This window comes from Ascidiella aspersa, chromosome 2, assembly GCF_963924565.1.
Source record: "Ascidiella aspersa chromosome 2, kaAscAspe10.2, whole genome shotgun sequence".
NCBI lineage: Eukaryota > Metazoa > Chordata > Ascidiacea > Phlebobranchia > Ascidiidae > Ascidiella > Ascidiella aspersa.
The window spans coordinates 9322216-9349701 of NC_139448.1; the positions used below are offsets into that span (position 1 = coordinate 9322216).

At 37.3% G+C, this 27486-nt stretch overlaps 3 protein-coding genes across 3 annotated transcripts; 2 read left to right on the forward strand and 1 right to left on the reverse strand.

Annotated features, from left to right (window-relative positions):
* Positions 1–689: 689 nt before the first annotated feature.
* On the reverse strand, positions 690–5073 carry LOC146163474 (sentrin-specific protease 8-like). Its single transcript, XM_083381519.1, has 6 exons — positions 4812–5073; positions 3385–3467; positions 3203–3311; positions 2902–3017; positions 2789–2836; positions 690–1663 (listed from the first exon to the last, which is right to left on the reverse strand). Exons 1-6 carry the CDS (start codon positions 4919–4921, stop codon positions 1503–1505), a joined length of 627 nt encoding a protein of 208 aa, XP_083237645.1. The 5' UTR covers positions 4922–5073; the 3' UTR covers positions 690–1502.
* Positions 5074–6521: 1448 nt separating this feature from the next.
* Positions 6522–7643, forward strand: LOC146163475 (corepressor of RBPJ and splicing regulator-like). The gene has a single exon (XM_083383088.1). The coding sequence runs from the start codon at positions 6579–6581 to the stop codon at positions 7632–7634; it is 1056 nt and encodes a 351-aa protein (XP_083239214.1). The 5' UTR covers positions 6522–6578; the 3' UTR covers positions 7635–7643.
* A 238-nt stretch (positions 7644–7881) lies between these two features.
* Positions 7882–26745, forward strand: LOC146163476 (kelch-like protein 9). Its single transcript, XM_083383087.1, has 13 exons — positions 7882–8068; positions 8343–8533; positions 8928–9116; positions 9454–9597; positions 10837–10981; positions 13278–13377; positions 15298–15471; positions 16047–16183; positions 16436–16541; positions 19463–19548; positions 21422–21559; positions 23774–24016; positions 24983–26745. Exons 1-13 carry the CDS (start codon positions 7882–7884, stop codon positions 25093–25095), a joined length of 1953 nt encoding a protein of 650 aa, XP_083239213.1. The 3' UTR covers positions 25096–26745.
* Positions 26746–27486: the final 741 nt, after the last annotated feature.

Sequence of the window (27486 nt, forward strand, 5' to 3'; positions counted from 1 at the left end):
GACGTGAAAACCACTACGTTTTTTGCGATTTACTGAATGTTCGTATTTTCTCATGATGCTTCGGTCGCTAATGCAATGTTTAAATTACGTTAACCTCTACAAGCACTAACCATTGTAGCATTTGTGTTTTGCGTAACCTTATCTTGAGCAGGAAAATCGCTGATGACGTAATGAGCACTAAACCCGTAAAAACGGAGGCGCCATTCCCGACTGTCCTCGATTTTCTTTGCTTAAACAGTTTGCGCAGATCTTGTTTATACCCAACGCCCTAGTATTGCATTAAAAAAATAAAATAATTTATCAAGTTTGACCTCAGTTTTGTCCAAAAAAAATTGTAAAATTAGTTATACGCAAGATTGCAACGGCACGATGCTGCAAAAAGCGGAATGTTAGATATGGTAAGTGGAAATATAGGTTCAGCGAACGTTAACAAACAAGCTAAAGCTTTCAAAAGTAAAATTAGGTAAAAACTGGAAAAACTTTTACTTTCAACCATTTTTTTGGTTATGTCCATACAAATCAGAAGACCCAAATTTTGAATTTAATATTAGGGCAAAATCAACATTTTCTAAAAGATAGTCTTACGAAATTAGATTTTATGGAAGTCACTTAGTGCTGAACAATACTTAATAACAAACTGAAAAGTCAACTTAAAACACTTTTTAATAGTGTAAATTTAATATGCATCGTATATCCCGACAAAAAATAGACGAATGGCAAGTTGACACAACCCAGTTTCAAGCTTCATTAACATTTAGCTTGGCATTGCATCCGAAAACGCTTCCTTAGAAAAGTACAATTAACCGCATTTTAGGATAATTATAGAAATATGCCACGGACCAAAGAAATTAATCTCGCGAACGGAATCTAGCACGCGGCCAGTAGTTCGGGCCCCCTGAGCTAGATGAATAAGTCCTGGCGATTTAAACAATTTTAAGGAAGTTGTATTGGTCAGTCATGCAGGAGTCATTGTTTTTTCGAGTGCAAAAAGGCGGCGCGTCCTTGAAGTTCGATTAGCCCAGGGGTTCTTAAACTGGGGTCCATGGACCCCTTGGGGGTACGTGAACTAGTTTTAGGGGTCCAATAAGGTCTAATTAAAATAATAGTGTATATTTAAAAAGAAATCATTTTTCAAAGAGAAGACCTTAATTAAAAATAAACAATATAGACTTGACACTGAATGTATATTTATACCTCACTTCATTTTTGGAACCGGAAACAGCAGATTTCTAAAGTCAATTTGTTATGTGACGTCAATTTATGACGTCATCGCTAAAATTCCTTACCTACCTGGGTTCACGCGAAGTAAAAACAAATTTCAGGGGTCTCAGGTAAAAATAGTTCAAGAACCCCTGGTTTAGCCTGAGTAAAACATCAGTTGTATGGACTGTATAGGTCACGAGTTTGGGCCACTTTCCCAAGGTCTTCAAGATATTACTATCTCAACCAGAAAAGCATTGCATTTTCAACGCACAATTTTAGTTAACGAGGAAATGTGAGCTTCAAGTTTGCCCTGCCTTTTCAAGAATCAGTTTATGGATCGCATTTCGTTCTTCCGTGATCGCGCCTGGAGACAGACTCTCTTCGCTCCAGGACTCGTTCCATTGATTTTCACGGCACACAAGTTCGGCGGTTTTGATCACGTAAACGCCGCAGTCGTAACCTGAGATGATATGATGTAACGTTATTTGAAACATAAAAAAATACGAAAATCGATTAAATCGAAATGTTGTGCACTATTTGGCGTTCCCAGGAGACAGCGAAAGACCGTAACCTACGGATTATTGAGTTGGTTCAGGTTAGGACGGCCCTTTTAAACTGTTTTCACAACCTGATTGGAATGACATATTAACAGATGACCTGAGTAAGCGATATTATAAAGGGTAGTATTTTCATTTGTTCTAAAATCTATCTGACCAAGTCGAAATGATTACATTAGAGGGCTGAGTGGCATTTTCTATTGGTTCGGCTTTAAGCTTAAAGTCCCCATTTGGTAAGAAGACCAACGATTAAGAATCTGGGTTTTAACCACTGTAACTGTACATTTTACAAAGTTTGTGATGGTCTCTTTTACCTACACATATACATATAAATTGTATATAACAGCTTGAAATCTCTGATATAATCACTAGAAAAGGTTAAATCAGGTTGTCTCGGTTTTATAGCACAAAAAAACAATGTTGCTTGTTGTACTTTTATCTAGATCACACCGCACCGGTAAACAAAATTGGCGGCACACCTACGGAATATATGACGATTGAGAATAGACAACAAAAGCATAATAGCAGGCTGCTCAGAGAATAATGTGCAATTCAGGATTAACGCGCCAAAGGCGCCGAAAATTTGACGTTTTACATTCTTTAATCTTCTGAATTTACGGTTTTGCGGTCTTTTAAAATATCTTAAGACGGCCAAAAGGACTTCAGCCATAAGACCGGATTTAGAACAACATCAACGTCGAAATAAAACACAGTTCGGAATAAGACCAACATAGGACTAATACCCATAGTCGTATAATATTGTCCAAATCGGAATATGTCCTAACCTGTCGAAATTAGATTTAGGCCTTATTCCCATCAACTTTAGGTTTATTCCGACAGGTTTAGCCATTTTTTTCGACGTTTTTGGATCTAATTATATCGCGGTTAAAAATCATTTGCTGAAAATTTATACTCCTGTTTTTTAGTTAGTTAAAAAAATATGTTTTGAAATTTGACTTCCGGCGATTGAACGTAACATAGGTCATAGTTTTATATATTAAGGAAAAATAAAAAAAGGGATTTCTCACAGTTAGCTTGTTTTGAAACTTCCATTTCGCAAGGCGATGGTTTTGATGCTAAAAAATAAATGTTTCAATTTAACACAAAATAATAGACAAATATCAGTTGACAGTGTTGTTACCTTTTAAGGTGCTTAAAAAATTGCGACAAACGTTATTGGCGGCACTGATGTTTAACCTTGAGAATGAATCATAATGTAGAAAAACTTTTCTGGCACTTTCATACACAAGAAGGCTCCTACAAAAAAACAGCATCTTTGTTAAAAAAATACAACTATAACACAACGTAGCATTAGATATTTGTTTGTATTTATTAGCTGCTATAGCATAACTGTAAAAATAAAGTAGCATGTAACTTCAATTCTCTAATAGCAACTTTTTGGGTATGAAAGAATAAATTGAATTAGAAAGAAAATAACTGACCAATGAGTTCCTCCTGCATTTGACGAATTCATGTTGTCATTAACTGGTACAAAAACAAGATCTTTGCTTGCCAAATCCATGGTGGATAATATGGATGTTGCATCTTCTCCTATAAATACATGTTATTTTTTGTTTGAAGTTCAACATTTACGCTATGATACAGTAAATTAAAAATATATTACTTGTGGAAAGCTTAATCAGTTGCACAAAGTTAGGGTCTAAAAAGGCTACTCTGCAGCTCTTGAATAGCTCTAGTTGAAAATATCTGAAGAATAATAAGAATAAGATATAACACAATTTTTTCATAAATAAAAACATTTTTGTATCAGAGTTATGGTAAATTTTGATTGCAAATTACTATAAAGCACTGGAAAACTTCAATATTAAATACAACAAATGGCATCAAAAGACTCTTACTAAAACAGACACAATAACAAGAAAGCATAACAAAAAGAAAAAATATTCATAGAGGGTCAAGCTTTTAGAATTTCTAAAGAAGGTGTACAACTCTTCGATTTGCTTGTTTGTATTGGCAATAGCACCATTGTTATCGATAGTGTGTGTTGCATACTTTATTTTCTCACTCAACGACATTTGGCTGTTTATTCTTTTCAGAGATTCGCTTTCTGAGTATCCATTTCTAAGATGCAAACGATCAAGCTGTGCCTGTTGTGAACAACTGACAACCACAATGTATTTTAAGCAGTTAAGCAATACTTTGTTTTTTGATTCAAGCAAGAGTGGAACATCCAACACAACAAATCGCTCCCCTTTGAGGAAGTGTTTCATAACTTGCATGAACATTGTTTTACTGATCTCCTTGTGGGTAATGGCATTGAGTTTCATTCTTTGCTCGCGGTTGGAAAAGATTAACTCCGCCAATTTTTCCCTGTCGACTTTTCCATTGCCAAGCAAAATGGAGGGACCAAATTCGGTCACAATGGCTTTGTACGCCTTTTTGTTCGGCTCCAAGATTTCTCTAGCAATTAAATCTGCATCCACTATAGGGCAACCGAAGTCTTCCTTAAAGATTCTAGACACGGTGGACTTTCCTGAACCAATTCCCCCAGTCAGCCCAATTAAATACATTGCAGTTACAAGAATGTTCACAACGCATATAACCGTTAAAAAAATTGGTCATGAACTGTAAAAATAAACAAGCATGCAATTTAAACACTGAAAATGATTGAGCATAAACAAAATAGGGCATTGTGCTCATTGAAATTGGTATAATGTACATTTTTTTAGACTTATAGTATAATATTCAAATCGGTAAAAAATAACAACAGAATTTGATGTTATTTATATTGGCAACAAGAGGTTTGAAGACAGCACCTTAAATGACTACTAAAACTGATGATTTCAAATTATTCAATAACATTTTTTTAAACCTTATGAAGGTAGACCAATAGACCATACATAAGTGTAGTGAAAAGTACAATTCATTCAACACTGATTCTATTCACAGTAAATAAATTACAAAGTGACATTTTAATTTTCTAATTTTTTAAGGTTTTTTCAAGATACAAACATGATAAAACTTTTATTTTTATATGTAAAGAGCTGGGAAGTATAGGCCAGTGAAAAGCAAGCTTACTTAAAAACTTACTCAAACATAAAAGCGATGATATTGTCATTCAGCCAATTTCCATTCTGGAGTAACATCAAATCTGATTCACGAAGAAGGGAATCATTGTAGCTTAACACAATTTTATCCATTTCATTTATTAGTTCTATTTATGGATATTATTGCAGACTTTTTGCTTAGAATAAACAAATCCTGTTCTGGATTTAAATTTATGATTTAAATTTTAGACCTATTTCAAATCTTAGAAAACCCTTCAAACAATCGTCCTCGATTTCTTTGTCGATTAATTCGAAAATCTTTTCTTTGGCATTTTTTGAATCCTTGTAATATTTGGCGAGTTCCTCTGCATGTTGAATCCAAACACAGTTTTCACATCCTGTGCCACAACAGAGAGTTTCAACGGGTCGAATTGGAGGAGCATCTTTGGATTGTTCACATTTCATTGCATCCAATGTTATCAATCGATGAGCAATACTTGTTGAGTGTTTGGGTATGAATGTTAGCAGTCTCTTTAAAGCTCCATGAAACATCATTTTGTAAATTGAACTTAATTTTCTTTGCACAGAAATTATCTCTTCGAACTAGAAGGCGTACTTTTTAAGGGTTAATTGCCACAAAGCAATTAAGTTGAAAACTCAAGTTTAACATCGAGATCACGAATATAATGTGTTGGGATCAATTGAAAGCAGAGTTTATTTCTATAAGGTATAATATTACCTCGTAAAGTTCAAGAATTGCATATACATTTTAATATACCATATTTTTCCATATTAATCTTCATATTATGTACACCTGAACATAAACAGTTTTAATTCGAAAAATATGAGGTTTGTAAGAATTCAGTATGTGACTCAAGAACCATTTCAATTATATTATTTGTGCTTACATTAAATCAGGATCGAAACATACTACTGCCACAAAAACTCAAACAAAAGGTGATAGATTAACAGTTGCTGTTAGAAACTAGTATGACACATTTTTTTTAAACATTTTATGATTAAAAAAACACTGGAAAACTCGTAGCAAATGTTTGTTTACAATATTTGTAAGCGTCCCGCATGTGAGTTTCTATGTTTGCAATCGGCCAACTGGAAAGTCAAAAGCTCCTGCCAATCACGTGACTTGCGCGCAACCAACCGTGACTACAGGAAGAAGTACGTAAAAGTCAAAGGAATCGACGTATGTGAAACTTTCCTGTTAGAATTGAGATGTTTCGTTGCCTTTGTGTAAACGTGTGGGATTTTTAATGTCCTTTTGAGTTGTTTTTGTTCGTGTAAGATGTCGCACGAAGTACGAGTTGTTTGCCTTAGTCCCCCTTAAAGCAGTTTACCGGGGCTATTAAGTAAATAAATGGATAAACGTATAAAAACTATATTTTTGAAATATATATAATTTCAACAGATTTTAAAATTTGCGTTGTACAGTACAATAAGTTAAGAATAACACGCAGTTGTTTTGCACAATATGACCAAGTAGGTTAAAATGGTGTTCATTATTTTGTAATTGTAGCAGTATAAGTAAAGCGTGTGTTTTTAGCACCAAAATAGTTTAAGTAAGACTGATTTGCACGGCTAACACATTAATAGGTTTAAGTGGGGAAAATTAGGCAAGGTTACATTATGTATAACAGAAGTATTTTGTTAAATTTTACTTAGGTGTGGTATGATATTTAAGTGATGCCCCTAACTAGTAAATAACATTTTTTTTTATTTCTTGTAATTCAGGGTTACAACTTAGGTAATTAAAAAAAAAAAACTTCTGTGACAAGGGCAACACACAAAGGGCAAGATGGGAAAGTCGTACAATAATTACATGTGCAAGAAAGACTTCCATCCATCATCACGGGACAACATCAAGCGAGTGTGGATGAGGCAGCAGAAGCTGGAACACGAACAGAAGAAACAGGAAGAAATGATGGAGCAGTACCGTAAAGAGCAGGACATGCACGAAACGCGCGTCTTGATGGGTGACAGTAAGGCTAAAGTGGGATTGAGCTTTATGTACGACGCCCCGCCGGGAATGAAGGACGAAAAGAAAGAGGAAGGTGAAGAAACTTTCAAGTTCGACTGGCAGCGTAACGCACCAAGAGAGTCTTGGATGAAAGGTGACACGAGCACGCTGCAAGATCAACCTTTCGGCGTCTGTGTGAGAAATGTAAGATGCATAAAGTGCCACCAGTGGGGCCACATTAACACTGACAGGGAATGTCCCCTGTTTAACAAAACGTCGTCCTTCGATCCAAGTGCCTCTGTAAAAACCTCTAACGCGCCAATGGCAGATGGTGCCAGCGCCAATCTTGCACTCAAACCGAATGTTTTAATGAGGAAAATAAATGAGAAGAACTCCAACCAACAGTACCTGAAAGAGGAACAAGAAGACCCTGAGGTGGCCTTCCTAAAAAATCTCACAAAGAAACAAAAGCGCAAGCTGCTGCGTCGATTAAACAGGATGGATGATGGCAAGGACAAAAAGAAAGGTAAGAAGGGCTCTGAAAAGAAGAAGAAACGTAAAGCAAGCGACAGTTTATCAGACTCAGAAGAAGAAAAAGTTAAAACCAAAAAACACAAAAGGAAACCGTCGTCCAGTGACAGTTCTTCAAGTGAAGAAGAATCGCCGAAAAAAAAGAAAAAGGCAAGCAGCAAGCATAACACCAATGGGCACCACTCAAAGCCACACTCCTCACATTCGAGAGAGGACAATGACCGTAGACACCACCAAAGCAAAATAACTGATAGCAGCCATCACCGTGACTCACATAGCAGTAACAACAGAGAAAGGAACAGTTCAAGTTATGACAGGCACCAGCATAATGGCCATTCCACAAATAACAACAGAAGACATTAGCTTGACAATTCTGTTTCTATTGTATTTTATATTTGACTGTATATATATTTCTGCCTAATTTTTTATATGCCTTTAATGTTAAACTTTGGGTACAAGTTTTTGTTTTTATTTGATACTAGGTGTCAGTGCTTATGCTATCATAAAACAACCAATTGGATTTTAATAATTTTGAGTGATAAACTTACGTGTACACTTTTGCTTGTTTGCTCATAGAAATAAGACATGTTTAAATTGTGGTGAATTCTGTATGGCAAAGATGACCACCTTACCTTCGGGAAAGCCTTATTCTTCACACACCTACAGCAGCTCCATCCTGGATGGCTTCTGCCAACTTCGAGCAAATGCAGCGCTGTGCGACGTAACGCTGTGCGCAGGTGGCAAGAGCTACGAGGCTCACAGAGGCCTATTGGCTGCTGCTTCTGACTACTTTAGAGGTTAGTATACGCATAACACATTCCTACATAGATTACAATTTTTGGTTTAGTTTTAATAAAGGCCCTATCAGTTTATTTAAACAAATTGTAATTTTACATTTTTATTAAAATATGTACATTTTGAAGCAGGGTATATGTAATTTAAATAGTGTTAGAAAGTTTCAAAATAACTGTAGTCTTTTTTAATGAAGCATTAATCTATAAAGCCAGCTTCAATGTAATTTTTTACACTATGTGGCTATCTTAACATGTAATCATAAACTTATGTTCTCAGCGATGTTCACATCAGAAATGAGAGAAACCTTTGCCAAAACGATAGAGCTGCATGCCGTCTCCAGCACAGGCCTGGAAAAGGTCTTGGAATTTATTTATTCTGGTGAAATAGTTTTGTCGTTGGACAACATCCATGATATACTAGCTGCTGCATCACACCTTCAAGTTACTGCCATCATGGACTTCTGCAAGGTATGCTTCATTATGACAGTGTATAACTTCTAATTTGCCTTAAAATGTAAGACCAGTAAGCCTTTCCATGTGCTTCCATAATCCATACTTTCTTTATTCCTTGTTTTGTTATATTTGACCTAAAAACAACATTTTTGTTTTGCATTTATGAGACCATTTTAACTGGTAATTGTAATTAGGTGTTGTTTTATTTCATACTAAAGATCTAATAGGGTTTGTTTAGATTAATTATGACATTGTAAATTAACAATGATAGTGGATATCATTTCCTGTCAATTAGTTCATCACACTGCTTCAACCACTAATGCAATTTAATCCTAATTATCTGACCAAGTGCCCTGGCTTCCTGTATTTAATTGTCTTTATCCTACCTAATTAAAAAATTGTTATCCAGGCTTTTCTGATATCCAAAGTTACTCTGGAAAACTGTGTCGACATTGGCCATATCGCCAATGCATACAACTTGTCGTCTGTCGACCATCATGTTAACGTCTACATGCTGCAAAACTTCAACCTTGTTAACGACTTTAACAAGGTTCCTTTCGAAAGACTAGCCTTCTTGCTGTCCAGTAACAATCTTAAGGTCTGTTTATTAGATTATTGACTAATCCAAATATTTATATAGATAAAAAAGTAGGTGTATCGCCAGTTTTTCTTTCAAAATGTGTTGTCTTTGGCTGTCTACATTTTCAGAGACGATTTGATGGCTTGAGAAGTAGTAAAACATTTTTGTAAATCACTTAAAACATGGTTCTTTTGTTTTACCAGTGTTATAATATGAACAGCGAATGATGTTTTTAGAGCTGTTGGCTGACTGGAATGTTGTTGAACTCTTATATATTTATCCATAGTATGCCCTTAATATGTACACACCAAAATGGTTTCAAGGCTGTTAAGTCAATAAGCTTCTTATCACCCAGGGTTGTAGCGAGCTACAATTGTTCAATGCTGCCAAACGCTGGATCGAAAGCGACCTTCCAAATCGTCAGAAGCATGCCGCGGCGCTGATGGAAAATATTCGCTTTCCCCTTATCAATCCAACCGATTTGATCACCCACATTCAGGTATTGTGTGCAGATTAACTTCAGTATATGTGTATTTAGAACCTCATCATAGGACGACATTATTATGACTCAAATTACAACACTGTGTCCATAACAAATATTCTTTAACTGATTTTGTCGTCACTCATTTTATAAGATGTAAAGAAAATTATATTTTGCCCCAAATGCATGTTTTTTTCCGAGAAAGACGATTAATAAAAAAGTAAAAACCAACAATTAATAAAAAAGTAAACCTACACCAGAACTAACAGCAACATCAGTGGCATGAATAAACATATGTTCTTCTCTTGTGATACCCTTTAGTTTAGTTACAATATTGATTTTTATTTGATGTGTGCATTACACTGTGCTGTCTGTCTATTTAGTTTTTGTCCCGCTAGCAAAGGCATATTGCGATATAGTAAGCACAATTAGGAATCCAAACTGCATGGACAAACAGATACAGACTACATTACAAAGGTATCCCAATTGCCTAGTGATTGTTGTAATAGGAAGTGCCCAATAAGGGCTAGCCGGAAGTGGCCTGTGGGTGGGTTAATTTTGATCTGGACATTTTCTGGCTCAAGCATGAGATGAGATGCATCTGTATTGTATAGCTACCTGGAAGTATATTTTTGCTCCATAGCGAAAATTGACTAATTAGGTCGTTGGCTTTTGACGACTTCGTGTACAATAACGATTTGCGTATGTTGATTTTAATTTTCACACATATTTGACACTTGTCCTTTAGTTTCACAATTTCACTGCTTCAATTCGGGTCAATACACGACTTTTAAAAGCTGGTATAACAATGAAATAATAATCTGCCGTCTTGCCCAATATCTGTATGTTCAAGTCTTATAAATTATTTCTGCTTTTTAAATTAGATTAAAATTTTCAAAAAATAAAAAATAAACAAAAATCTGAACCAGATTAGCATTTATCGTTTGACATCAATTTAGATAAGATCGCATTTTTTTCTGTTAACAAAGCCAATAGCAAAAAGTTACAAGCCTACATTTGTAGATTTTAGGCTGTATAATTTGCCTGCATTCTTGAAAAAAAACGCCGTTGGACAAAATATAATTTCAAGGTAAAATCGAAAAATTAAGTAATTTACAAAGCAGATTAGAGTTAGAATTAGCAAGATATCGCTCAATTTCGACTAGAGGTATCTACAGTAGTGGTTTAAGACTGCGTTTACGGTGAAGCCTTTGTCTTACCAGCGCAATGACCTTAATTCTGTCAATTGTATACCAGACTGTGGATTTCATGCGAAACGACAATTCCTGCATGGGCTTGCTGCTGGAGGCGTCCAATTACCAGATGGTTCCCCACATGCAACCAATCCTTCAAACTCCCCGCACCAGAATCAGAAGTGTAGCGACCCACCTCGTTACGTTGGGTATGGCTTGTTTTTAGCGATGCGTTTTAGAATATGTGAATCGTTCAAAAACGCCGACCAGTATTAAAAGTTTTAAAACTATGCCTTACTTAAAAGTCTAAGTCAGGTCATAGTTAACACAAGCCAAGTCAGCAATGTCCTAAACCGAAAAAAATTAGATTTTGCAACATGTAGAAAGCTAATTGTTTTTTGTCCAAAAACTAAAATGAATAACCCCAACTTTCATTTAAAAGCAGTGGCTTAAATGTACTTTAGTCGAGTGATTAACTCAAGTCATTACAACGCTGGTTGTGGCATTCGGAAATCGTGTTAGTATTGTTTGTATTGCTATTGGTTGAAAGTAATAAACATAAATTGTACCCTTGTACTCGGCATTCAGCTAGAATACCCCAATTAAATTCCAACCCCTTTATAACCAGTTCTTCGATTTTCCCTATTTTTACCCCGTCCATTATATTCGGGCAGGAAAAGGGAAAAGCAGCTGCTCTTTTTACTTACCAACTAAATTTAACCAATTGTCAACGTACAGATGTTATTGACGCAAGCTGCCCTGCCCTGTCCTAACGACACCAATCAAGTGTTCCGACACAATACACTTCTCCCCACTGACTTGCTAGACGTAAACTCGATAAATCGATGACGGCGGCCTTTTTACCGATCCGACCGAATTCACGCGCGAGCCTAATTATAGCGTTGCTGCGATAGAAATTAGGGATCTTCGAATTCTTGTACAAATGATGTGCTACGTACGCATAAACGCATATAAAAAGGCTGTGTTGTGGATATTTTGACATTTGCAACTTGGATTTATGGGGGGGCAAAGATTTGCTTAGCAATTGCCGTAAAACAAACAAAGCTATGAATTTGGGCAATTGAATAATGACTGATCACGATTACCCCACGTTGACTAAATACTATAACACCTGCAAACTTGCATGGACAGAAAGTATTTTCTAATCTAGGGTAAAAACCAGCAATACTTGCGCTCCTAAATCAGATTGCTTGAGTTCCAGCCTGTCTAGTAAAAACACACATGATTATTAAGACTGGAGGAAGAAAACACTTGCTGTGATAAAAATTAGGGATGTCCAAAAATATCGGCGCTGGTCCGATATTTCAGTATCGGTACTCGATGCTAAGGAGGTATCGGAATAAATTTCCAATTATCGGGCATCAGTACTAGAAATGAAAATAGTTCGACCGAAACTAAGTCAGACGTTTTTGCCCTAACTCAGGGAAGCCCTAAATTATTTTTTTTGCTTCGCGTGAACCACGGTATGCAAGAAATTTTCATAAATGACGTCATAAATTGAAGTCATAGTACAAATAACCACGGAAATCTGCAGTTTTCGGTCTACAAAATGTGAAAGTAAAACGGAGTCTAAATACACATTTCTATTTAAACTATTTTCTTCAAAAAATTAATTACTTCTTAAATATGCAATAACATTTCAATTTAACCTTCATGGACCCCCTAAAAATAGTTCACGGATCCCAAGGGGTTCATGAACCCTAGTTTAAGAACCCCTGTCCTAACGTCATTGTCGTTTTTTCAATTTGAAAGATTCAGTATGGTTTTGATTTCCTGGTCTTAACTAAAATTAGGCTTCCGTACAACAAGGATATAGCTGCTTTATTGCTTAATATAATAACAGTGGGCGCTTCTAAATACACATGATCGCTTGAATCAATGATTGCGCGTTTAAACGACGTCCATAACTGGTGCTTATATTAAGATCCGCGCTCACTGGCTAAAATCAGTGTTTCTCAACCTGCGGGTTGCCGTTTAGTTTGCCTGGGTCGTCAACTGCAGAAATTTAAATAGTTCGATTTATTGAGATCTGTCCAGAGCATGATTTCTTCTAAATTTAAGGAAACTGTTGGTGAAATACGAAGTTAGGCTTGAATGGATTGAGTTCGGGTTGATTTATGCCATTTGTTTTATGTTTTGTTCATTTAAAAAAAATAGTGAAGAGAGTCGGGTAAAAAGGTTCGTAATTATATTAACGCTTAGTATTTTGGCCGCCCCGAAAAAAAAAAACGTTGAGAAACACCGGCTCAACTCGATAGTTTATTTCCTTTGCGATTTGCTCCCAAATATGGCCCAATACATCAGAGTACTTCTTTGTCATCCAAGACCAACCTTACTGCTTTCTAATGGTATCAGGCTTTAACACCATCCCATTTCTAACGTTAACAGTGAGCTGCTATAAATGACTCAAACCCTAACTCTTAATTATCTGGCCGCATTTCATAACGCGTCATTGGTTTATAAAGGCTAACTTTTGTTTGGCAGGAGGCGTTCTTCGTCACCAGCTCGACGTATCCAAGGATCTTCGAGTTTACGACGAGCAGCAAAAGCGCTGGGTGAACTTGGCCCCAATGGAGAACTCCAGGTATTTATGATATAAATGGTGTGTATGGCACGCCTATTTCAAACGCACTTTTGTAGCTTGTATGTTATGCGGTTAAATGGCTTGTTTAACTCAACCTGTTCATGTATTGCTATTTTTACACTGTGTGTAATAGGAGGGCGGGAAAATGGGTTAGGTGCTGTTAAAGGGACCACGAAAGTTGAATCCAGGCGTGTCTTGGTTTATCCGCCGTAGTTCGTTTTTCATCGTAACCGGATTGTACCAGCTTTTCTAACTTGGTTTGATAGTCTGATTTAAGGCGAAGCTGCTGACTTTGTGTTTATTACATGTGCCATATACCACAAGGTGATATCACAATTGAAATATGAATCTGTATTCAACAAATATCCGGATCAAACTTGAAATAAGTCATCCCAAATTGCTGTTTCCTTCCATTCAAACCTCGTCAAAGCCCTACTGCTACAAGTATACATGCATCCCGTCGTCTGTGTGTTGTGTAAGCCGTGTCATGGTCAAAATCGCCGCCCGAATCGCGCCGGGACCCCTGAAGGTCTGACTCAACAGCAGGCCACAAAAATAGCCGCATTACCGCAGCCGGCACCTGTTTGCTCCCATGTAGACCACAAGGAGCTGGCATACCATTCATATGCCTTTGGCCGCAGATGGCAATATGTCATAAACGCTTATTATGGCCTTTTACGCATCGCACCAAGTCGACTGGGTTTAAACCTATTTGAGTCGGTTGCTCTTAACACGTCATTTCCACGTCCGTATTGCCGGGTCTTTCTCAGACGAGTTCACCTGACGCCCATAACCGCAAAGTAACTCGAGGAATGTAACCACGTACTTTATTAACGCGCTGCTTAGTGACGGCTAACGTGAATAGCATATACATTATACTAGCTTCGATAAGGTTTTACTGCATTTACATCCGATTGAAATCACACTCTTTGTTATTTTTAGCATTGCATTTAGGGATGTTTGATACTTGTCATTGTATTCCGATACCGATACCCGATATTTTGAACAAAAAGTATCGCGATCCGATTCCAAATGACGTCATTACTATGCTAGAACAAGCGAAACATGAGAAATTCATACGTTTAAATTAAACTTTAATGGTATTTTTTCAGTTTATTAGCCGAAAAAAATTGCCCTAACGTTGAGGTAAACTGACCTTTTACGGTACAAAGCGCGGCATTCAAACGAAAAAAACAAAAGTTGAAAACAAGGGTGCGGATACCAATCTAACATATAATAAATTTAGCCATGGTTGAGGATCTAAAGCAGCAATTCAATCTAGAAAGGCATTTTTATAAACAGTAGGTTAACAACTGGAGTCAACTAAACTTAGTAACGCTGCAGGAAGTTCGCCAACAACCTTGCAAAAAGGTCTTTGAATGTTTCAATTCCATCCTATTTAGCTTATTTGTTCATAGTAATGACGTCATTTGGAATCGCATCAGATCGCGACACTTTTCGCAAAAAAAATCGGGCATCGATGGTAGAATAAACTATGAAGTATGGTATAGTGATTTCTTACATAACAGCAAATTTTGTCGGATCGGCACCGCCCTAGTATCGGATGAATACTGATATCCTCCCCGATCCGATATTATTGGAAATCCCTAATTCTATTTTTGCCCTGCATTCCAAATTTGCAGAAGTCCTTCGAGAATATATGTTGGCATTTTGGGAATTTTGTCCGCACTTCAGTTTAAAAATTTTAATTGCAAGTTATTTTCTACTCAACGCACCAATCGAGTTGAAGTGAAAAGGACAGATTGCAACAGTTGACCTTAAAAGTACAAAATGCCGGTTAACTTCTCACTTCGGTGCAGTTTAACCCCAATGGCAGACCACACGGTGGTTGTTAATACATGACTTATTAAAAACAGCTGAAAATTAACTAATCGCATTATAAATGACCCACTTGGCCAGATACCAGCACGGCATCGCGGTGATCGGCAACTTCCTGTTCGTCGTGGGAGGCCAGAGCAACTACGACACCAAGGGTAAGACTGCAGTGGACACGGTGTTCCGCTACGACCCAAGGTACAACAAGTGGATCCGCGTGAGGCCGCTCAACGAGAAACGAACCTTCTTTCATCTCAGGTGGGTTGCAGAGATTCGTGGCTGGAGCGAATTAGAGTTGTTGAATGTTCATGAGGTTGGCGAGCGCCTTCGGTACAGTTTTAACCGCATGCTTGTGTTCAAGCGTCAAATTAAAAGGCCACCCTGAGCCCTTTTGGTCAAAACTCTTAGCCCTGCTTTTGGCTTACGACACCTAAAGGCACAGTTTACCGATTTGTTGTTATTATTGAACCAACGTGTGTGAAATACCTGCGTGAAAATATCAAAATAGAAAACCATGATGATTGTTTTCAATTTACTCTAAACATTATTTTACAAATAAACAACCAATTGCTTAGCCCACGCCTTAAGTTTTTTAATTTGCGGGCATAGCTTAACAGGTGCCATCTGACATTTTTTTAGAATGATCTTCCATTTACGCTTGTGAATGCTGTAAATCGCCTTTAGACCCAATCTATATAACGCTTCTAATACAATGGCAAACGTTTTCTTAAATCAACGAGCAACGACCGTTGAAAAATTGATGCCAAAGCGGCTCAAGGCCTCCTTACTTTGTTCACGAGCGATTAACGAGCACACGTATATCTTCTGTACAGTGCAATCGAGGGCAAGTTGTACGCTGTGGGTGGGAGAAACGCCGCTGGCGAGCTATCCACGGTGGAGTGCTACAACCCGCGCTTCAACGAGTGGAACTTTGTCGAGAAGATGCAAGAGCCCCATTACGGACACGCAGGTATGCGGCCGTGACTTTCTATTTTATTCGCTTGAAAATTGTAAATGGAGTCGCTCCCCATCTTGCCACATTATCTTCCCCCTCTCACTTTTGCCGTTTTCTTCGGTATAGCTTTTTAAAATTTTTTTAAATGTTGCTGCTTTTGCCTTGCACTATGGTTACCAAATAAAACGGCCACCCATGAGTTGAGAAACACTGGGGAGTCTGGGGTACGCCACTAATGACGTTTTTATTAACCGTTTATTTTTGCAGGAACGGTTTACGACGGGCAGATGTACATCTCGGGGGGAATCACCCACGACTCATTCCAGAAGAAGCTGCTCTGCTACAATCCCGAAGCCGACCAGTGGGAACAGAAGTAAGCGAGTTCCAGCCAAATATTGCTATTTGTCATAGGGACAAACGTCCCTCCATTTAAATAATTGTGTATTCGGTTTACTGACCGGAACATGTAGTGTACTGCTTGCTATAACACTAGACTTGAATTTCAAATTTTATAGTTTGATAATTTTGTGCTGCCTGCTAGCAATACAAAAAACAGGCTACATAAAGCGATTAAAATGTTTTTCAGAGTCAACTTACATGCCTTTAGTTTCGCATAAGCAATAATAAAAATGGGATCCTACATAATTACACCATCAATCGTGTGCATTGTACAGTGAAATGAAATCAATATCGGTAAAAACTCTAACACGTCATGAAGTAAAATATTAAGCCTAGACCAGTCAAAAGTGGTAATTAGCTCGCCGTGCGGTTTTCTAGGCTACTTATAACGCCGTTCGCATTAAATATTTATGCGTGGAGCAGTATGGGTTGGCTCCGTGCTTGTTAGCAGATAGCTGGTATTGTATTTATGGAAGGTTTTTTCTACTATTCGTTAGGAAGTTGAAACTATTTCCGTATACACTTTTTTTTTTTTTGATTATGTGTTTTTCAGTTATGCGAAATTCGAACTCGTGAAATGTTAATGCTCAATGTATTTCTACCTTTTTTCAGCAAAGCGACAACATTCTTGAAAGAAACTTAGTTTTGTCTGCTATAGTTCAGCGCGAAATTCTGTTTTTCGGTGAACAAGTGAAAAACTTAAAATTACGTATATTCGGTATTTCTCAGTTAACTAATTGCTAAAATAATAGAAACAAAGCGGATACGTATTTTTAGCTGTTAGCTTAAACACGATTTCTGCGGTATATAGGCAAACACTTAATGTGGTTAAAATGAGATTTTTGCTAATTTCTCTGGGAAAACACCTTGGCATTGCTAAAATAGGGCATTAGGAGAACTTGTTTTTGTCGGTTGCTGGACACAATATTTTTGCGGTATACAAAAACATGTAAACAACGAAATAACTGCGGTAATCACAGTTTCGCTAATTGCTCGTGTGAAACGTCTCCGCATAAAACTTTTAAACAAACGCGAAAATCAAAGGTTCGCCAATTTCTCAGGTAAAGCAACCAGGAAGTGCAAAAACGGCGAAAAACAGAAGGGGTAAAAAACAAACTGTGCGCTGCCTTAACAGCAGGGCTCACCAAACTATCCGGCCCCGCCGGGTCAGTTAATTAATCCTTCCCGCGAAATGTTTCCTCGATAAAGATGAATGCAGTTCAAAAAAATAATGTCGAATGCAGCTCAAATCAATTTTGATAAAATTGTAACACACATTTTATAAAGGCTCACTGTAGTTTTTTTTTTCTAGTTTATTGTATTTCCTTCGTTTAACAAAAATCAAGCTAATAAAGTTCGGCAAAAAAAGTTATTCACGGCCCTCGATCGTAAATCGCAAACGTAATCCAGTCTGACAATTATTTGGCCCTTCATCAAAAAAAGTTTGGTGAACCTTGATTTACAGTGAAGTGGCGACTAATTCGAGCCCGCTTACACTTTCGCACAGCAATTAGAGCGAATAACTGGCGCGGAATCGGGCGCCAATAGTTGATTTTCTTTATCGATTCGCGCGGATTAGGACGGAAGCTGATTGCACTTGACGGTTGGCCGACGTCATACAGTGGTCCAATGACGAATGGCGACGCTATTTACGTGAGTTTTCCCGATTGGGCGACCACCCTGTGTGAACGGGGCACCGCAAATTGCCGTTGGCCTTCCTCTGATAATTGTGCGCCAAGCGGTATAAATAGAAATATGGGCGTTTTTTGTGCATTTACGAGCTGTAATTCCGGTTCGTGTCCAATATAGTTAACAACAACAAAATAAGTCGGCCATATATAAAAAATACATCATTTCAATTGAATTAAATGATATATCAAGTTAGCATTGGAATAGGGTACGAAAAATAATTAATATGTTACTGTTATATCATATAAAAAATCATACCGAGTGAGCATTGGATTATAGGATTACTAAAAATAAGATATTAGAATTAAAATAAAAATACGTTGAATTAAAATAATAGATTAAGCCTGCTTTGATTAGGATACGCTACTAAACCTGTTTTTTTTTCTACACTGTGTGCTTTTTGTTTCTCTAATCTAAACAAGTAAAGCAAATATTATCGTCATCCCATGAACAAAAAACTCGAAAAAAAAACTTGAACAATAGTAACTCTGTCAGTACGCAATGCGGACGATGACTTATCCCGTTGGGCCAACACAGCTTACAGTGTTTGTTGTCACCAAATCTCAACTCGGCTTTGTAAACAGCGGCCTGAAAGACGACCGTTGCTGTTACAATTCGCAACCGCGCGATTACGTCGCTGTAAATAAGCTTTTAATCGCGGCAAACCTTCAGAAGTCGCACCTATACCGACGCCAACCCAAATGTTCCACGGCCGAAGTGCTTAAAAAAAATGTGTAGAAAAATGTAAAAAAAAACTTGGAATCGTTTTTAATTCTTTATGATAATGCGACGCAAAAAGTTAAAATTAGTATTTGAAATTTATTTTCAATTAGAAGGATGCGCCTCCTATACCTCAGAGTTGCGTGGCGTAAAATGGATCTACGTGATCCACTACTGAAGCTCAGCCTTGAAAACCACCGGATAATCTTAAGGCTACAGGTGTTTTGCAAATACTCTATCGGTAACGCGAAAATAAGGATTTCACGTGAAAATGAACGTCAAAGTCAAATAGGCCGAGTAAGTGGACACCACAAACGCATTTTTACAGATGATGTCGATATACTCGACCTATTTGGCCTTAACATTCGATTTTAGGCTACATTACAGATCCTGCATACTGTATGTACAATTGTACAATGTACATAAGCAATTCACTATTTGCGACTTCCTATTCTTGTACAAACACGGTTATTGTTTTTATAACAGAAGCCCAATGTCGACTGTACGCGGCCTCCATTGCATGACAACTGTCGGCGACAAACTCTACGTAATAGGCGGAAATCACTTCAAAGGTGAGTTACATAACATTGGAATGAATTCAAATTTAGTTGCGTAACAGTTTAATGACCCAAATTTTGGCAACCCTATGTCAAGGTTTCATAATCTTTTCAAAAGCATCCGGATCTTAATTGTATTGACCAGTTTTTCCGCCGTGTTACAATTCATGATAAAAGTAGGAAACATCTACATATGGATTTGCTCATCAAGTGCCTATGGAATGGACGTGAAGTTATAATTAAATTAAACAACCCATAAACTGTAAACTGGTTTTAAATACCAAAACGATTTTCCAGCGAATCGTTTACGTCTTGATATGTATTGTTCACTACAAGAACTGCTATAGCAGTGGTTCTCAAACTGGGCTTCACGGTCCTTTTGGGGTCCGCGAGACAATTTTCTGGGACCGCGAAGCAACCAAACAAAAAATCAACACGACGCTCCTAAAGAAATTTTTTTTGTGCAATAAACTTTCAGGCAACTTACTTTTTCAAACCAAGCTGATTAGTTGTTCATTCACGTTATTGCACGCTTGAAGTTGAATTGTCCATTGTGACGTCATAGTGTTGTGCAACTGAGAATTACGTTTATACAGCTTGCTGCGTGGCCACTGTGGGCTGTACGGTCACGGTTTTAAAACTGTTCGTGATTGCTTCACTCAAATATAATAAAGTGTTTCGTTTAAGGCTAACATACCATTAAAAACAACGTGTTGTTTTGTGTTTATTGGGTATATTTTTAAGGGACCGTGAGCAATTAAAAAAATTGCCGGGGGACCGTTGCGTAAGTTTTTAAAAAAATTTTGAGAACCACTGTGCTATAATGATGTTAAACTGTATAGTGACCGAAAATTTCGTGACGCCATCCTCCTTTCACGAGTAATTGCATGTGCACAGCCCACGTCATATCCCGTCTTTTCGGTTTGACTCTTTAAAAGGATTTGATCAGAACGCGTCACTTTGTTTAAACAAGCAACAGTAGATTCTACAATCATTTCGTTTTACAAACGAATTTACATGAACAAGATTATATAGCCCTCTTTGTGATGGCGTTTTTAAACAAATTGAACCCGTTTTTTTATAACTTAGTTTTAGAAAAGCAGGTGTCTTGTTGTGTTACGAACTTTTCACACACATCCTATAGATGGCTATAAACTTCAGCACCTAGCAAAATATCCTAGGCTTAAACCTAGCACGTGGCCTTAAAACTGTATTTTTTACTGCAAGGAATAGTTTAAGTTTACATTGGAATTTTCCCTTCCAAAACAGAAATTGCTGGATCAAAGTTATGGCTGAAATGTACAAATTAAATGTGACCTTAATGGTAAAGTTGAGTTGCTAAAAGTAAAAGCCTATTTAATAAATACAATGTTTTAGTTGACACGGAATTTATAAAAATGTGTGCCGTATTGAAGACTTATTTGTTAAAAAGAACAGTGCCCTGAACAAAAAACAACAGTGCTGTTGTTGAATAACCTTTCGTCTATAAAAAGAAGCTTTTCCAACATCTATTTATTTCATCCAGCGTTACGCTAAGCTATGCAGGATGCCTTTAACAGGAATGCAGAAACAACACTTAAACCAGTGTTTCTTAACCTTGTATGGTTAGCGGCACCTTACAAGATTTTTCCGTAGGTAATTCACTAGAATGCCACAATAAACAGAACTTGGACCACACACATCAACTCTACACAACTCAGGAAGTTATAATTGGATTTATTCCACTCTAATCTTTACAAAAAAAGTTGTAAGAGTTTAACAAAAATCAGATTTTTAGAGATTCCCAAATATCTCTCGGTACCCTTGACCATGAGAAATGGCACCCCGGTTGAGAACCACTGACTTCAACACTATGCAAGGAACACACGTAACGCTTTCGTCTTTCCAGGTACGACCGACTACGACGACGTGCTCGAGTGCGAGTACTACACGACAGCAACCGACCAGTGGACGTGCGTCTCCCCCATGCTCACAGGACAGAGTGACGTAGGCGTTGCCGTATTCCAGCAGAAGATCTACGTCACCGGTAAGTCGGCGGATTTCGTATGCGCTATGTACGGTGATATTGCTAAGGTTTGCGTCCTCCTTGCTTGGAAGACACAAGTAGCGTTTATTTTGCATTGAAATAAGGTATGATTTAACTAACCCTATTGTTATAAAGTTGTTTGATGTACCTGTATAAAGTTATTGCCCCATGCTACGTCACAAGCAAGAGATGTTAACTGTGCCTGTTCTAAAAAACTTGTGGTGTCGTTATCACACAATAGAGGTCAACTCCTCGAATTGAGTTCTGCTTGACTTTAGACATTTTGATCACTTGTACATCCCTAAAATTATGACAATTTATGAATAGTGTTAAAACAAACTTTTGTGTTGTAAAAATCTTAATGTTTTCAAAAAGGTATTGTTTTGAGCGATTTTATATGAGATCTCATACCAGTAAACCAAAATCTCAAATAATTTCGCATCATTTTTTGTCTGAAGTAATCCAGCATTGCATATCTTGCTTCTAAAACCTACTGGCTCGTTGCAGTTACGGTATTGAAAACCTTTTAAAGTTATAGCAGCCGTTATTTCACGTTAATTCCGTCAGACGCCAAGCTATCGATTGTTCGTCAAATAGGCTTGCTATATGGGTACTCCCCAATGCTAAATACTGGAATTATCTATTGATTACCTGTCGTTTTAATACCGTGCCAAATATAGCACGTAAATGGTCTTTCCAAACTAAAAAGTCGAATGTTTTCCGTTTAAGGTGTGAAATAATTGAAAAGTTACACTCAGAAAAGGCTTCCCCTTTTTTTACATTTATTTGACTTTAAAAAACAAGTTTTATGAATTTTAATTGCGATTTAAAAAGTCTAAAAGTCAGTATTACGACATATTTTTGTTATCTTTTGCTGCGTCGCTTTTAAAATATCCGAATATTCGTCGAAATGTTGACCTGTGAAAAGTCCCAGGTGGCGCCCACCATTATTTATGACCTTTTCAAAAGGTCGTGTTTCGCCAAACTGAGCGGCAGTCACACGGTAAGTGGCACGGCTAGCAGGTTTTTGCAGCACCAGGTGTTTATTTTTTTCCTGCAGCGACAAGACACCTAGGTCGGATGAGTTTTTACAGAGACATTAACTGAATATTATTTTTTAATGGTTCAACCTACTTTAAAGCATCCGATTGACTATTTTTCTTTATAATTTATTTTTATCGAATTTTTTAATTTTTTTATTTACTTCTGTTTGATAAACATTAGACGGTTTCGTTGGTATTTTAATAAAAACGTTAGGTTCTCTATAATTATAGCAACTTAATGCAAACGCATCATTCTTAATGTTCTTAATCCGCGTATAAAGAGGAAAAATAACGTCTCGTCATAGCTCCATAGCACAATAAGCAAAATGTCGAAACGCTGTAGCAGTAGGAAAACATCGGCAAAGTTTGTTGATATACACTGGTTGACAAAAAGTCTTCTCCACCAAAAAAACTCTTACAGTTAATATTATGGGATTGCCACGGTTTTGAATCTTTAAATCACGTTAATTGTCTGTAGTTCCAAAATTTCCTTTAAGCTTATGTTTGGAAGGTGTCGTAGTAAAACAAATTTTTAACCATTTTTGTAGTGTTGTGTATGGCATTTATACTGTTTTTTTTTTAGTTAAATTTAAAATACGTCGAGCTTTCCAACTTAAGCTATTCAAAAGTCAATCACTGTCCTTTTAAAAAGAATTTCAACGTCTTTGAATTAGTTTTATGAAAATATGTCAAACCGACCTTATATAACTTATTTGATACTTGGCTTTTTAAGCCCCCGTGCCCTTTTCACTGTTTATTAATTTATTCTGACTTTACTTTTTCGCCGAAAATCCTTGAAATTGGACAAAACGCCCTCGTGTTTTTCTCGCTTTAGTTGGAAGACTTTAAATTTGTTTCATAAAATTAACTTAATTTGATAGCACTTGGCCTTTTAAGCCTCTGCGCCTTTCTTACTGTTTGGACTTTCCTTTTTTCCGAAAATACCCGGGCCGTATTTTGGACAAAACTTCCTAGTGACGTCATGCACCCTTATTTCCCGTTTTGATTGACAGGTGGCTACTCGTGGAACAACCGCTGCATGGTGGAGCCTCTGCCTATATTGTTTTTGATTTATTTGGACTTCATACTTTTTCCTAAAAAATACTTGATCGAATTTTGACAAAACTTCCTAGTGACGTCATGCACCCTTATTTCCCGGTTTGATTGACAGGCGGCTACTCGTGGAACAACCGCTGCATGGTGGACATCGTGCAGTGCTACGACCCTGACAAGGACCGCTGGAACAAGACCTTCTCCCTTCCGGCAGCTCTCGGAGGAATCCGCGCCTGCTCCCTCACCGTTCTCCCCTCATCCTCCCAGCAGAGGAGCGGATCTTCTTCATCTTCCTCCTCTCCTGGAACTCCTCAAGGACTTCCCAATATCGGAGGTCTTCCGGATCAGGATAACGCATCCGGTAAGTTGGCGTTTTTTTTTTTTTGATTGGTGTTTTATGAAATGTTGTTTTTACCGTCGCAAAGAAAAGTTTGGGGATTTGTTTTTACTGTCTTCCTATTTTACGCGATAGTTTTGTTATGAAAATTGTAACTTAACGGGGAAATATATTGAATATATTGTATTTTGGAAAGCACGACGTTATTTTGAAAAATAAGCGTGTTAAGAGTTTAACTATGCTTAAATGTGGTTTTAATATTTCTTAAACTTTACTCTAGTTTTAACGTTTAATGTAAAAGTTAGAGGGATTTAATTTGTTTTGTTCTTAATGTTTTCTATTTTACGCGATAATTTTTAATGAAAATCGTAATTTAACGTGGAATTATATTATAATGAGGAAGCACGACGGTTTTTTTTTTTTGAGAAAAACTGTTTAACAGTTTAACTATATTAATGTGGTTTTAATATTTCTTAAAGTTTACTCTAGTTTTAACGTTTAATGTGGTTTTAACCATTAAAAACAATCTTTTTTATATCATAACATTATTATGCAGATGTGAATTTGTTCCACTTGAAAATAGTAACTGCATTAAAGCTCACGTGTGACGGGGATATCGATATTCCTACTTTACTTGCACAACGGCAAATTTTAAAGTTTTTGAAGTATACTGCCAATATTTCTTGTCGTATTTTCCGCCATATCTTCTTTTACTGAACGTTTTTGCTCACTATTTTATTTTTTCTTTTGAAGAAATTACACAAACAATTTTGTTTTAACAGTTTGCTATGTTTAATGCGGTTTTAGCATAATTTCCAAAAGCAATATTTTTTTTTTTTAACTTTCTGATGCAGTTGTAAATTTATCCTGCTTAAAAAAATAACACATTTGAAAGTTGCTAATTGCCGTTATACTCTCAATTCTTTTGTCTTTTCCTCGAAGTTTTTTTTTTTTTTATATCAGTCAGAATTAAAACCTTTGTCTATACAGGTGACATGATGTTATCCGTGGAACGACCCCCGGCCTCCGCTCGATCTGCTCGATCCAACGCCCACGCGGCCGCTGATCGGGTACGCGGAAATCCGCCAGACGGCGCCGTTTGATCGCCGACCACTTTTCTTCTCTCGCCGACACAAAATCCATCCTGATTGCTACTTTTACCTTCTCAACTTGTTGCAATACGCAGCCCGGGTTTACCTTTAACACTATACGCTCGAAAGCTTATTCTTATCACTTATCAGCAAAAGGAACCGCCAACTTGGTAACACACTTTACTTCAGGGTAGCTGGTGAAATTGCTTTAGCTTGCGCAAAAACGTAAAATAATGTTGTGGTTGTGTGAATTTGGCTTGCAGTATGTTGGCGCCCATTTACGAAATAAGACGGGTTTAGTGTTAACTGATGTCGCCTTATAAGCTTGCGTTGAAAGGAAAAAATGAAGAATGATAATTTCGAATGAAGGTATAATAAGTTCACTCATTTTAACCGCCTTTTTATGGATCGCAATTTTTTTAGCGACTTTTTCTTTCTTTCATTTCGAGGCTATATGTTACTGACCACCTTACGCGCGTTCTTTTTCATTGTTGAGGCACTGTTACGTCACAGAGTAACGCTAGAGACTTTCCGAATGCCGATATAGGTTCACACTGACATGTGCCGTTTAACTTCGCAACAAACCAATTGAAAATAGTTTTCTCTTTTGATCGTGATGACAGAATTGTGCGAAGCTTGCAATTTACCGAATGATATTTCTATTACGTGTTTTTTGTGCCACGCCTTTGCTTTCTCTGTATTTGTCTGCTTATATTGTAAGCACCGTAACTGAATGCCGTTTAGTAACTTTTTCTAAGCATCACAATAAGGGATTGACAAACTCTGAACCTTGAAGAATTGTCCAGCTCTTTATATTATTAAGCTGAACGCCAACACTCAAATCAGTGGTTGTCAAACTTTTTAGCCCGCCGCTTAGCAAGAAAATATAAATCGAGGATACCTTTTTACAAAACAAAATACAAGTACAACTTGAAAATCACCTTTAGAAGAGTTAAAGGCCAAAAAACTTGAAAAATGAGCATTTAATTCTCACCTACATGACTACATGCCCATAGTAGTAATTCAAACAGGTCATGTTGAGAAATTACAAACAATTCTGCGGAGCACAGTGTTGAGAGCCACCGCCCGGCTTGACGCGCACCTAGCCACTGTAGGTCCGGATAGCGTGCTTCTGTCGCTCCGGATCCGCCCGGTTTCTCTTCTACACCGCTTTGATATTCACAATGTTGACCCAAGCATTCGGTTGAATGATGTGGATTTGACACCAGGGCTAAATACTTGAGCGCGGTTGTTAAAGAGGACTTATTCTGTTTGGCTGTGCGTATGAGTTAACATATATAGTTGTCAAGGTAGCGGTTACTTTTTTGCCTCGCATATTTCAGTATTGTCTTTTTATTCTCTTGCCATTCATTCGTCCGTTTTGCTTCGCTGTACAGGCGGAAAATGGCTTTGCTGCATTTTGTTTGACAACGTGAGTTTTTTATTGCGTTGCCCGTCGCTGCGACGTCCACAGTTGTCAGATAGTGATAGTGAGTGGAGAGATTCCACCACACGTCTGTTTCTCATACTTTGTAGGTGTTTAAATGAGGTTTTCTTCTATCGCTTAATATTTTCTCGATTCTCGTCGCTTTAAACTCGTGTCTCCATCTATCTATTTTGCAGCATTTTTTCCTTTTTCCTTTTGTATATTAAATTGCGAATCAAAACGATGCCGTGTGTTTTATTTGGACGTGAACAGCGGTTTGGAACTGTAACGTAAGCTAACAAAAATGTGGTAAATATTGCAAATCCTATAGCTTGTGGAGCGCAAGCGCTACATGTAGCGCTTGCGCTCCACTTGCAATACCGCGGCTGCAAACAACTCTCAAGAAAGAATAGCCCAGACTTAGCCTTAGCAACATATGGTACATAAAGACAAAAATTTGATAAAAAATGACCCAAGCTATAGAAAGGTATGACGCAACCCGCTTTTTACTTAAAGCTTAATGCACTATCACGCAAAGTTACTTTGCGAACCGTAAAACATTTACATAGATATTCGATCAAGTTGAAGAACCCTTAGACCCTGGGGTAGGCAATTATTTGGACATAGGACCGCATGACAAACAGAAATTTTGTTTGCTGCTGTTTTTTGCCAAACCAGTTAAAAAAATGAGCAGCATGCTCGAATAAATTGCTTGGCCGACTGGACCCGGCCCTCGGGACGAAGTTTGCCCAGGTATGCTTTAGCCACCATCTAAAATAAGCTCCATTTTTTTCAAAGAATTAAGTCGTTTAGAAAAAAATGTTTTACTGTTCACGTTGTTAAACTTATTCGATTCTGAGCAACTTTTCGCCAAGTTAAAACTTGATGTACAGCAGCTAACTATTTTAGGTGTATGAGGTTAAAAATTAATTAAAAAAAGATGAGTCGTTTGCCGATCCAAGTGTACTTAGGCTTAG